The 13,198-nt window shown below is 34.9% G+C and overlaps 1 protein-coding gene across 13 annotated transcripts in view; it reads left to right on the top strand.

The window, feature by feature from the left end:
- srsf3a (serine and arginine rich splicing factor 3a) overlaps positions 1-13,198 on the top strand; it is a 16,648-nt gene that overhangs the window by 3,026 nt on the left and 424 nt on the right. Inside the window, exons 2-9 of one of the 13 annotated variants that reach the window (XR_015492554.1) lie at positions 2,280-2,374; positions 6,617-6,687; positions 8,773-8,807; positions 8,953-9,163; positions 10,485-10,640; positions 11,007-11,404; positions 11,790-11,825; positions 13,081-13,167. Coding sequence is in view for 5 of the 13 variants with exons in the window: in XM_087255135.1 (XP_087111261.1) it covers positions 8,801-8,807; positions 8,953-9,163; positions 10,485-10,640; positions 11,790-11,825; positions 13,081-13,167 (497 nt within the window). In the remaining 8 variants the exon portion in view is untranslated. 13 annotated transcript variants of the gene reach the window in all.

Genomic DNA, 13,198 nt, shown 5'->3' with positions numbered 1-13,198 from the left:
TAGACCGCTTGTTTATTTTTTCCCCAATATCCGTTTAAATGAGGTAAGATTTTTTCAACACATTTCTAATCATAATAGTTTTAATAACTCATCTCTAATAACTGATTTATTTTATCTTTGCCATGATGACAGTAAATAATATTTGACTAGATATTTTTCAAGACACTTCTATACAGATTAAAGTGACATTTAAAGGCTTAACTAGGTTAATTAGGTTAACTAGGCAGGTTAGGGTAATTAGGCAAATTATTGTATAATGATGGTTTGTTCTGTAGACTATCAAGAAAAAATATAGCTTAAAAGGGCTAATAATTATGTCCGTAAAATGGTGTTTAAAAAAATTAAAACTGCTTTTATTCTAGCCGAAATAAGACAAATAAGACTTTCTCCAGAAGAAAAAATATTATCAGACATACTGTGAAAATTTCCTTGCTCTGTTAAACATCATTTGGAAAATATTTTAAAAAGAGGAAAAAAAATTGAAGGGGGCTAATAATTCTGACTTCAACTGTATATATATATATATATATATATATATATATATATATATATATATATATATATATATATATATATATATATATATATATATATATATATATATATATATATATATATTATTTATTTATTTTTTTAAACAAATGGGTTCAAAATGTTGAATTAAAGATCACAGATCTGGAAGGTCAACAGGCCTGTGGCTTTTCCAGGATTACTGAGGCAGTACATTGAAGCATGGAAAAAAAAGAGTAGAGTAAAATGCTGCCTCAGCTTGGTATCTTAGCAGCAGGGATCTGCGATAGAGCTTATAATGTGAAAATGCTCAGTACGGATGGCACACGCAAACATGTTGAGGGCATTCAAGGATGAGGATTCAGACCAATATGTCAAACTGCCAACAAGGTCCAAGTAGGGACACATCGTGTGTACTTGCTTGACCTGTTCACATTCTATCATCTTGTTTTTCTGATTCTTGGATGCTTCTGAAATGAAAATCATAAAACCTATTGGTGGTTTCGTTTATAGAAAAAAATCCTAAAGTTTTTTAAATTATCATTTAAAATTAGTAAATTATGAATCTCAAATTTTCTGATAATGAACCTGTATGTAAGTCACTGTAGATAGCAATTATTTTCAAACTATAAAAATTACAGTTTGAATTGTTACTTATTTGGTAGTGAAAAGTTTTGAAGGATTATACTGACAGGATTCTACTTGAGTAAATATATCCTTTTAATTATACAATGCACTATTTTTAGAACAAGGCTTTGATCAAGATCTGTGACTTGTGGCTTATTAACCACTGAACAGTATATTGACTCTTCCTCCACTCAGTAAAAAAAGTCTTTTAGCTAAAATTATGTACATTTTGTATGATCACTGCTTCTTTTATATACTTTAAAATGTACAGGTCAGAGTAAAAGCATATTTCAACCATAAATTGACTTTTTTATTTATTCAATTTTAATGGCATGTTTGCCCCAAGCCCAAAAAGATTTTTTATTTATTTATTTAAATGTTATTTTATTTAAACTTTTAAATGTTTTTACTTTTAACTTTTAAAAATGATTACTTATTTAGTAAGGTAAACTATTACTAAAGCAAAACAATTACATTTTCAAGCAGCTTCAAGTGCTTTATCAAAAATTTAACAACTTTCCACACCTTGAAAGCATTTTCAAGGATTGCAGCACCCATACGAGCCCTGTAAAAATATCATTAGGCCTGCAATTAAACATGGATAAAATGAATTACATATCAAAAGATAACTTTTTTCTAAACAAATGTTTGCCAGGGTATCCATAATTTCCCCAATTCCACCACTTGTAGTCCTTGCTGATATTAGACATTTACAATACATCATACAATAAATAACTATACATCAAGAAAACCAATAACAGATACTTAGCCTTAAAAGAAAATGAATAATTTGTATAATCAAGAAAAGGTCCTTTAAAAAAACCTCAATGCACATTTGTTCAAACAGTTCATGATGATATATAATCCACAAATTACACATATAGACTATATGGCAATTTACACCTATAGATGACATGTCTATAGTATTTTAAAAATGAACCGTGTAAACAGAATTCATTAATGAGTCCACAATGACAAATGATACCCAACATCTTTTCTTGTATGGAGTTATTGGGGTATTGGGGATGAAAACTAATGAGAGGAGCTGCATGCAATAAGGAATGGTTATATGAGCATCACCTTAATGTCGATATTTTGGGCTAGAGTCAAGAGAATATTCCTTTTTCCCACTGGTTTCTCAGATCAATAGGTCCCCGCGTCAAGAACTCAATGTTCTGGTTCAGAATGGCACGTGCGGTGGAGAGGCTCTGTTGACTGACTCATCGGCGCAGCGGAGGTAAGAAGTGGTACTGAACTTGACAAACCTGCTCTTTCGCACACGCGTCGTCTGTTTTTAGACTGAAGCTTGGGTACATTTAATACAAACGTCTGGGAAGTGGAATTAACATGGCATGCGTCCGTGTGTTTATTCGCCCGAACGGACCTTCTCATATATGAAAAGGCGAGAGGTAATAGTCTGTTACAACCTTTGTTTTCTTGAAGATCCGAATTTATTTCATGTGTTGTGTTTCGAGTGGTAATAAAGTAAACAGTTTATTGTTTTTGTTATGCACGCTTTTCCTTTAACTGGTTCTATTCACTGTGCAGTTTATGTGGTTTTATTTCTTGTCTTATTCTGTCATTGTTAGTCGTGATGACTAGAGTTCAAGTTGGAAGTGAAAATGCTGTTCATTTTACGTATAGTGTAACAACTTCTTAATAATTAGAAGATATAAATATTTATATGCCGATATATAATAAATTATGTAGCCCATACAAATGAGTTTGCTAAATTCCTAGTGAAAAACATATCCTAAAGAGAGAGCAACGACTTGTTACTCTGTAAATGTTCTGTAGAATAGAGTGCAACAAGTAAAACCCTTCACTTATACATTGTGATTCTTTTTATTTTATTTTTATTTTTTTTATTTTTTTTACAAATTTATGATAATATACAAGATAAAATACAGGTCTGTCTTAAGTTCCCAGGTGTGGTAATTAATTTTATTTTTTGTCAAATCTAACTATTCACATTAAACAATTATGCTTAATAGTGAAATTTGTGTTGAAAAAAAAAATCCTTTGCATAAAGATGTAGAAAATACCACCAATCAGTCACAGCAAGTAAATTGTGTCTCTCTCTTATATATATATATATATATATATATATATATATATATATATATATATATATAGAGAGAGAGAGAGAGAGAGAGAGAGAGAGAGAGAGAGAGAGAGAGAGAGAGAGAGAGAGAATGTTTTAAATGCTTAATCTTGTATCCTTATCTTTTAGTCTGAATTTAATTTTTAAGTTACACTTTCAACTTACACTTCTTGAGGGCTGGTTTGTTTCGTGGCTCATAATGCTTTAATGAAAAGTTCTCTATAGGAAAAATACTCCCAATGAAATAAAAATGATGGCAGCACACATCATGGTTTTAAAAACAGAGATTTATCAAGTGACATATACTTGATCTACTTTAATCATTAGGAGATGATTAAAACATTCAGTCCATATAGGAATGGGCCAGTACGTTTCTGATGGTATGCTAACCTTGGATAAAAATATCACGCTTTCGCGGTTTGTGATTACTGCTCTAAAATAAGTTATTTTAAAACGTTAAAAAAATAAAAACTTTTTTCCCTATTGAACAAAATACATTTTATTTTAGGAAACATTTATAATATTTTGAAACAGTGAAAGTCAGGCTAAATAATTCAAATAAATCGTTGACTTCTGCTGACTTTATTAGTTTCAAAACACATAAAAATAAACTTTACATATACATTAGGAATAGTATAACAGAAAATTTTAGGTAAACCTTAAAACCGATAATCAGCTCAAGTCCATATTACAAAAAAAGTACATAAACAGTAATAAAAAAAGTCCTTTCTGAATCTCAAATTGTTATTTTTTCCCTGTAATAATACACTCACCGGCCACTTTATTAGGTACAACTTACTAATACTGGGTTGGACGTCCTTTTGCCTTCAGAACTCCTCAGGTAGGCTGTGGCGTTGACATGATGCTCAACTGGTACTAATGGACCCAAAGTGTGCCAGGAAAATATCCCCCACAGCATTACACCACCAACACCAGCCTGAAGCGTAGATACAAGGCAGGATGGATCCATGCTTTCATGTTGTTGATGCCAAATTCTGACCCTACCATCCGAATGCTGCAGCAGAAATCGAGTCTCATCAGACCAGGCAACGTTTTTCCAATCTTCTATTGTCCAATCCGCCTCAAGGTTCGACGTGTTGTGCATTCAGAGATGCTCTTCTTCATACCTCGGTTCGATTGTAACGAGTGGTTATTAGAGTTAGCTCGAACAAGTCTGGCCATTCTCCTCTGACCTCTGGCATCAACAAGGCATTTGCACCCACAGAACTGCCGCTTCCTGGATATTTTATCTTTTTCGGACCATTCGCTGTAAATTCTAGAGATGGTTGTGTGTGAAAATCCCAGTAGATCAGAAGTTTCTAAAATGCTCAGACCAGCCTGTTTGGCACCAACAACCATGCCACTTTTAAAGTCACTTAAATCACTTTCTTTCCCATTCTGATGCTCAGTTTGAACAGCAGCAAATCGTCTTGACCACGTCTACATGCCTAAATGCATTGAGTTGCTGCCATGTGATTGGCTGATTAGAAATTTGCGTTAACAAGCAGTTGGAATGGTGTACCTAAAAAAGTGTCCAGTGAGTATAGCTTAAAGCAGGTTATTCTGCTTTAGCGACCCCTGATGAAACAGAGACAAAGCCAACGGAAAGTGAGTGATACAAGTATTCATTTGTTAAAAATGATATTAGTATAGCCCTCTACATCCTTCAGCTGTATAAATGTGAAGCAGATATGGCCAGTGTTATCTTTTGGAAGGTGACGATGATGTAATTTTGAGACAGAATGTGTGCTTGTAGGTCTAATGATCATTAACTCTAGCCGGGGAATGAAATTCCAGCTAAGTTCCACAGACTCGATCATAATCACACAATTGTGACACATTTTAGAAAATTAATACTAGTACATCAGTTTTAGGTAAATATTTATTCTTTGTGCAATTGACTAATTCCATTTTTCTGCATGGAGAGGGTGGATTTTGTGGTCTGTAGATCAACCAGCCACCAGGGGGCAATTGAAATTATTTATTATCAATTTTCAGGATTTTTGAGACACACCTGAGACAGACCTTGCTTCCTAAAACACTTATGGAACCAGCACTATTGGGAAAGGTGGGAGGACGCTTCTTTCCACAAATCACAATGCAAATTATACCCAGAAATGTTTTAATGTTTTCTGTTTACTTTAAAATACTGAAGGGCAAAAGTGATTAGACATTTTTGACATACTTTGGGTAGGTATTAAAATGTTCCTGGTAAATGTTTCTAAGGGAGACACAAGGAGACTGGATTACTAAAATGTAGTTAATACATTGTACATAGGTCTTTTTTTTTTTTTTTTTTTTGGTAATGATAACTTAAAGTGCCTCTTGATGGAGAATAATTGCATGTGTAAACCTCACTCCTCTGACCTCTAGGTGCTCTAGCAACAGACAATAGAAGCGATGGTCTTTATCCTCCATGTTATAGCAACCGACTCCCATGTGAAAGGTCGCCAGTTTGATTTCAGCTTGGAGCGGGTTAGGTGGTGCAGGACCGGTGGGTTTACATTGGTGCCGTGACCTGGATGGGAGTGAGGTTTAGGGGGGTGATTGTAACAGAGGCCAGCTAGTGATGTGCTGTGCAGGTAAACCTCACTTCTCCAACCTCTAAAATGTGCTCTAGTGTCAGATGCTAGAGGCCATGGTCTTTAGCCTCCTTGTTAGAGCAACCGACTTCCATGTGAAATGTTGCCGATTCGATACCAGCTCGGAGCGGGTTGGGTGATGTAGGATCGGTGGCGTCACACATGCATTGAGATTTTTTCTTCAGACTTCAACAGAATTTACAAATCTTGATTGTTCTGTGGGTCTTGTCTATTTACTGTGATAGTTAGCCCTTAATTTCTATTGGATTTAAATCAGGTGATTGTATTTACCATTCTAGCGGCTTAATTTTGTTTTCCGAAACCAATTTAAGAGTTTCCTTGGCTGTGTCATTGACTTGCTGAAATATCCACCCTAGTTTCATCCCCATCTTCCTGGTAACATAGGTGTTGGGACTGAAGCAGATAATATTCATTTTGCTGATGAAGGACAGGATTGCTTTTAACTTACGAGAGATTTCAGATGCTGTCTGGGCTTTCCATGCCTTTTACACCTCCCTTCATGTGTTCAATATGTTTTTCTTGTGTCAGTTAATTGTATTACAAGTAACTTAATTACTGATCTACATGCTGATTTTACATGCTGTACGTTCAAAAATAAAGTTATTTTGCACTTGCGTATTTGTGACAGCGGAGTTTAAGGTATTGGGTCATCTGAGTATTCCATGAATGCATGAGAGGAATACTACTGACAAAAAGCATCCCAAAGTCATGTGACTGGCTTGACAAGTAATGGCTTCAGATTGTTATAATTATCATTTGTTCTCTTTTACAGAGCCTACGGCTGTCACATACTGTATACAGTACAAGTGTGACATCTCAGAACACCTTCCGGTAATCTTTCAGGTAGTAGAACAGTTGCATAATTCAATCTAAAATGTGACCGCCCATTACTGTTAGCTAATGGTATTTTGCAATAATCTTAAAAGAACATTTACAAAAGCCTGATATATACATCTTATGTCACCAACCACATTTCAGACTAGACCAGTAATATACTTCAAACTGACATTTTTCTTGTCCCCCAAAAAACCTGTAAATACTTTTTAAATGATTTTACAACAAATGTATGTTCTTACTGTAAGATGTTTGACCTTGTGAGTATTAAAATTTACATTAAATCCTTGTAATTTGGATTCAATTATCTGTGTCATTTTATTGTGTGTACGTGACTCTAAGTAGCTTATCACCATTTAGACAAAGCCATTCAAACCACAGAGTGTGTGTGCTTCAGTGCTCATGTATATGTTGCTTTTATGGAGAGTGAGAGGGCGGGTTCATGGGAGGCAAACCAGTCATCAGGAAGCAAAACAGAACAGAATGTGCAGTACTAATCTGGGCGGAAAAAAAAAAACATTCTGTGCCGTGTGTGGTAACTCACAAATTCACATTGTCTTGCATAGAAATACACACAGAACATAAGAATGAGGAAATACATATTACTTTCTCCTAGGGATGCTCATTTGTTTAGAAGTTGCCCAAGAAAACAGCAGTCAAAATAAATGGAACAACCCCAGAGGAGTGCAGATAGATGCGTGAGAACATACATGCATACTCACCAACCTTCCCAGTGAGACAAAAATAAAGTCAGCCAGCGTAATGCTCTTTATTTGAATACAAGGCTGTTACATAACTCCACCGGTGTTTGCTTAATTCAAAACAAGACTGAACTATTGCCCCCAAGATTTAGCTTAAATAAATCTGACACTCCTATGACCCCACTTTGCTAATTCAAAAAGTTACAGATAATATTTAAAAAAAAAAATATATATATATATATATATATATGCAATTAATCAATAAAAATGTTTTGTCTAAACCTAAGCATATGCATTTGTATGTATATATGTATGTAAATGTATATTTCATTTCACCTAAAATAAGGGGTGATTTTTAAGTGGTTTTAACATACATTAATGAAATATTTCTGCAAGTATGTAGAATATCACTGAATACTAGTTCTCTTGTCTTGATATATACTATATATATATATATATATATATATATATATATATATATATATATATATATATATATATATATATATATATATATATATATATATATATAAGTATATCAAAAGTCGTAAAAACAATGTTGAGAAGACCTGGAAACGTACAACAGATAGAAGTAATGTCGTCATCTCTTTCATATTTTATTATTACGTCTACGTTGTAATTTAAACATTAAACTTATCCGTTAAATTTAAACGTTGCTGTGTTAGCCGTGTGTGAACACTTTTTAAAGCTTACATTTGGCGTACTTCCGATGTATTTCGGAGCTTATCTCGAAGATAACCGGAAGTGCTTTTTATTTACATTTGCTCGCGAGAACCCGTGTTCTGTATTAGCGCGAAAGCAACGAGGTGTTAGGTGCGTTTTCCATTTCGCTAAAACATACAAATCATATATACCGGTAAGTTGAAAAAACATCATTATTTACTCATGTTGAATATATGTGTGATTTGTGAACAAACAATAATGCAGTCTGATTTGTTCATTTAAATCGGTTTGATGCGCTGTTTTTGCGTGTCTGTCGCGTTCAGGCCTACAAATGCTAACGTTAGCCTGTTAGCTTGGTATGTGCACGCAGCGCGTAACAAATCTACCAGTATTCAGAGCATTTACACTTTAAAATGGAAAGTATTTGTATACTTCAAACTGTTTACCTATCGATCAATGTTCATATGGTCTAATAATGTTCATATGGTCTATCGTGTTCAATTTGCTTAACTCCACTGGGTAATTCAGCGTTGCATGCTAATGCTAGCGTTAGTGTTCTCATTGTTTCAAGAAATAATTTCATTCTCTTTAGTATGTTTGTTTGTGCTACGAAATGAATGTTTTAAAAGTAACACAACTATAACCATTCATTTAAATTGAATACTTAATGTATATGTTTTTTTTTTTGTTTTTTTTTGCTGCTTTTTAGGTGTTCAGTTGAGATTGGAATTGAAGACATGGGGGGTAAGGCTTTCCCCTATTTTCTTTTAACATCCACCCTAAATGTTGTTATTTTATCCGTTTTAGATGAGTTGGGTGAACATGAGAAGCCTTTAATAAAGGACATTGTAAATAATTTTACATCTGAACCGTTTTTCCCCTTCTATAGATCCTTCCCTAACCCGGGACTGCCCGCTAGACTGTAAGGTCTATGTTGGAAATTTAGGCAACAGTGGTAATAAGACTGAACTTGAGAGAGCGTTTGGCTATTATGGTCCACTGAGGAGCGTATGGGTGGCCAGAAATCCTCCCGGCTTTGCTTTTGTGGAGTTTGAAGACCCAAGAGATGCAACTGATGCTGTGAGGGAGCTAGATGGAAGGTAAAACATTCTCTAAAATCAGGAAGAAAGTCCTCTGATATTGCATTGTCCAGCTGATTAAAATGTCCTGATTAATCAGAGGCTTAAGGGGATAGTATACACTAAAATGAAAATTCTGTAATTGACTTATTCTTTGCTCATTCCAAACTGTTCCAAACTTATTTAAGTTTCCTCTGTTGCGCTCAAAATATATTTTTAAGAAAGCTGAAAACCTGTAACTATTGACTCTTGACATGGCACAATAACCGTTTCAAGGTATACCACAGCTAGTAAAAGTCAAGGTTTTAAAACTGCCAATTGTTTTGCTATACCGATCCTACAGTATATGCAATAATTTTTTTAGGACAATGTCTTTAGCAGAAAAGATACATTTGTTTTCTTTTAAGTTGTAAAGAGATCTGTGTTTTTGAAAAGAGCAGAAATCAATGATTTATTTGAATTATTTTGCCTGACATGTTTACTGCTCCAATTTTTGTTTCCTAAAGTAATATAAATTGTGTTTAAAGGGGGGAAACTTTTTTTTTTTTTTTTTACCCGAACATTTAATAGGGACAAGTATTTTAGAGCAGTAAGCACAATACCGTGAAACTGATATATTTATTCTAGGTAATCAATACCGTCAGAATCTTATATCAGCCCATGCCTAACTGACTTTCATATTATTTGTTTTTCCTACTATGGAATGCAATGGTTACAGGTTTTCAGCTTTTTAAAAAAAAAAAAAAATCATATTTAGTGTTTAACAGAATATAGAAACTCGAAGTGTGAAACCATTTGTGGGTAAGTAAATTTTCGTTTTTGGGTGAACTGTCCCTTTAACAGACCTGTCTCTTTTGCATTATTCGTGGGCTTAACAAAATTTTATTAAACTATTGATAAATTGGTGGATTATTGGATAAGTTTTGTGAATTTTTAACATTCTTATTGAAATGTTTTTTTAACATAATAGTAGATTTCAAAAAGAAAAATATAAACCTAAATTTGGCTTAAAGAACCTAAAATAAAAGAGCCTTACAATAATAAACTAGCTAAAATGGTAAATGGCATTTGATATGACAACATTTGAGCAAATCCAAACCAATTAATATGCTGATTTTTTTTTTAACCTTGATATATTTTAAAAATATTGAAAAGATCGATAAACAACAAAACCATTACAAAGGCTTTTACATGAAAATTATTTAAATCTCACAAATAAATAAACTAAATACTAAAATAACCAAAATGGCAGTTTATATGCATCACAATAGTATAGCTTGTTTACTGGGTGATTGGACTGCATGCAAAGTGTTTTTATTATCCTGTATTTGTCTGCTTTCAGAACACTGTGCGGTTGTCGGGTGCGGGTTGAAATGTCCAATGGTGAGAAACGTTCAAGGTTTCGAGGGCCACCTCCTTCGTGGAGTCGCCGGCCACGAGACGATTATAGACGTGGTGATGATTATAGACGCCGCAGCAGCCCACCTGCAAGACACCGGTACAGTTTCTGCTTTTTTCAGATGAGTCTAGATGTTTTGGTCACTATCCCCTATCACCACAAGCTCAGTTATGGGCAGAATGAGACTGACAGCCCTAATTTTTTATTCATAAATTGGCCAAATTTCCAAAAAAATAACTTAATTTGTACTTGCCCTGATCAGTAATCAGCATTTGTATTGGTAAACCAATGCTTCATTTGCCCCCACTGATGTTCTCTATTCTAAATGAGCACATTGAGTTTTTGGTCAGGAATATTCATTAAGTTGAGTTGTAGTCACAGGTTTCCAAAGAGTCTTATTGTTTGGCTTTTCTGTAATTTTTCTATTTATATTAATGAAGCTGACCACCCCACCCCCCCTTTCAGAGACATCACCAAGCCTCTACTCATCTACCTCTGAGTCAGTCAACTAGCCCTCTTTCAGCATCATGTGACCAGCGTACACCAATCAGCTCACATGATCCAAGCATGGCCACCAGCCCATTGGTTCCTGAGCATGCCTCTCTCTCAGGCTCCTTCACCTCCTCCAACGTTAACCTGATCGGCAAAACCAACCACGCCACATTTACAACCAATCGACGGGTCTTATGCCCCCTCCCCAAATGTCTACATGACAACATACCCTCAGCAGTCCTCATCTAACTGACATCTTCAGCCACCTACTGTATAGCAGTTAACATCTAGCAACCATCTGGCAAAATCTCCCCGCAAATTTCGCCCTCCTGACCAGCACTCAGCTTCACTGCATCATAACTAGCTTGTTAGTAAGTTAACGCCTTTTCCTCCGCTTAATGACATTGAATTTGATTTATTTGGTGGTTTTGAGGTGCAACTTTTTTCGTGATGTACATGTATTTTACAGTATTCAGAGGGATTTTTTAACTAATAATTTTTGAACAGCCCTCTGCGTTACAGTAGTATTCATACTGAACATTGTTGATCAAAGGCTTGGCAAATTATGGCAGATTGAGAAGAGCCAGCTCGGATAGATTTAAAAATTGCTGTGCCCATATTGGGCTTAAAGACCGTGATTGAATAACAGGTTTTTGTTCAGAAAATGAGTTTTGTCATTGCGTGGCGCTGCATGTGTCAAAAGTATTTGACAGTATTGACCCCTGACTTGTCAGTATTTCTTAAATGTACATCTAGGTCTCCCAGGAGGAGCTTTAGCCGTAGTCGGAGCAGGTGAGTTGCTTATCTATTTTTTGGTAAAGTCCAAATATACTTTGTTTTTTTTGTTTTTGTTTTTTTTTTTTTGTTTAAAGTCGTGTCGGCATACACGCATAGAAAATCACATAGCCCTCAAAAATGTATTAAATGCACACATACACTCAGGATGTTAAAGACCCAATCCCAATTCTACCACTCAGCCCTTTTCCTTACCCCTCATTTTGCGCATTCACTTATAGGGGTAGGGGTGTCCCAATTCTCTTTAGCTTGAAGGTTAAAGGCTAAGGGAAAGGGCTAGATAGCCCTTGAAACTGAGTTTTTTTAGGACTATACTCCAAACCTAGGGGTATGAAAATTTCCCAGAATATGCCAGCTACAATGACAGCATGGCTGCACACAGAAATAAGGAGATGAACAAATTAGTATTGTCATTATTCTGAATTTTTACAGCAAACAAGCATATGTTTTAATACATTCATAACTGCATTAGTGTAAAAAAAAACATGCTACAATAAAAACCGCAAAATTTTGCTATTGATAATAATAGCTCCTATATAGTAGTCTCACAACATACTTTACCATCGGACACTCAAAAACCCTGTCAGAAAGGTCTGGTGGCCGGGAATGACCTTTTTACAGTGTCTGCTGTTATGTTTATGTTGTGTTTGTGCGTGTACACAGATAAATATGGCCATGGTGTAAATGCAAAGTACAATTATGAGCTTATTGCCACGTATTGTTATAACATGATATTGTTGGCTTCAGTGACTTCCTGAAGATAAATACTAAAAAAAAAAAATAACGCAACTGGAATAACTACAGCAGTCGTAATTGTCAGTCTCATATGAAACAAGATTGCGTTGACTTTCTTCTTGCGATGACTTTTACTTTCTTCGATCCATTTCTTATGGGTAAATTTTGAAGCCCTTTCGCTTCACACTGTTTCAAGGGCCTAGGGCAAGGAGTGCAAAAATAGAACTGGGATTGAGCCAACATGATTTGAAAATAAATGTCTGCGCATTTACAAGAGTAAACTATTTGCAATTGCAAAAACCAGGTTATCCACAATATTTTGGTGAAATTAGTCCACCACATAGCAGACACTTGCATAGGCATTAAAAATGAAACCAAGTATACTTTGGGCTTCACAGGTTTTGTCAACACCATAAGTAGTTTTTCTGACTTTATTTATGGCTGTTCTTAATTTGCCCTCTTCTCGTTTCATCTTATGACTAACACACTTTCACTTGTATTTACTTGGTTTTTATAGGTCCCTTTCCAGAGAGAGGAGAAGAGAGAGGTCTTTGTCTCGAGATAGAAACTATAAACCTTCAAGGTCTTTCTCAGGATCACGCAGGTTGGTTTCCACTTCCAAGTAGTGTAATAGC

This window comes from Danio rerio, chromosome 6 (genome assembly GCF_052040795.2).
Source record: "Danio rerio strain M-AB ecotype USA chromosome 6, GRCz13ab, whole genome shotgun sequence".
Classification (NCBI taxonomy): Eukaryota; Metazoa; Chordata; class Actinopteri; order Cypriniformes; family Danionidae; genus Danio; species Danio rerio.
The sequence above is the reverse complement of the archived record's forward strand: the minus strand, read 5'-3'. Positions and strand labels throughout refer to the sequence as shown.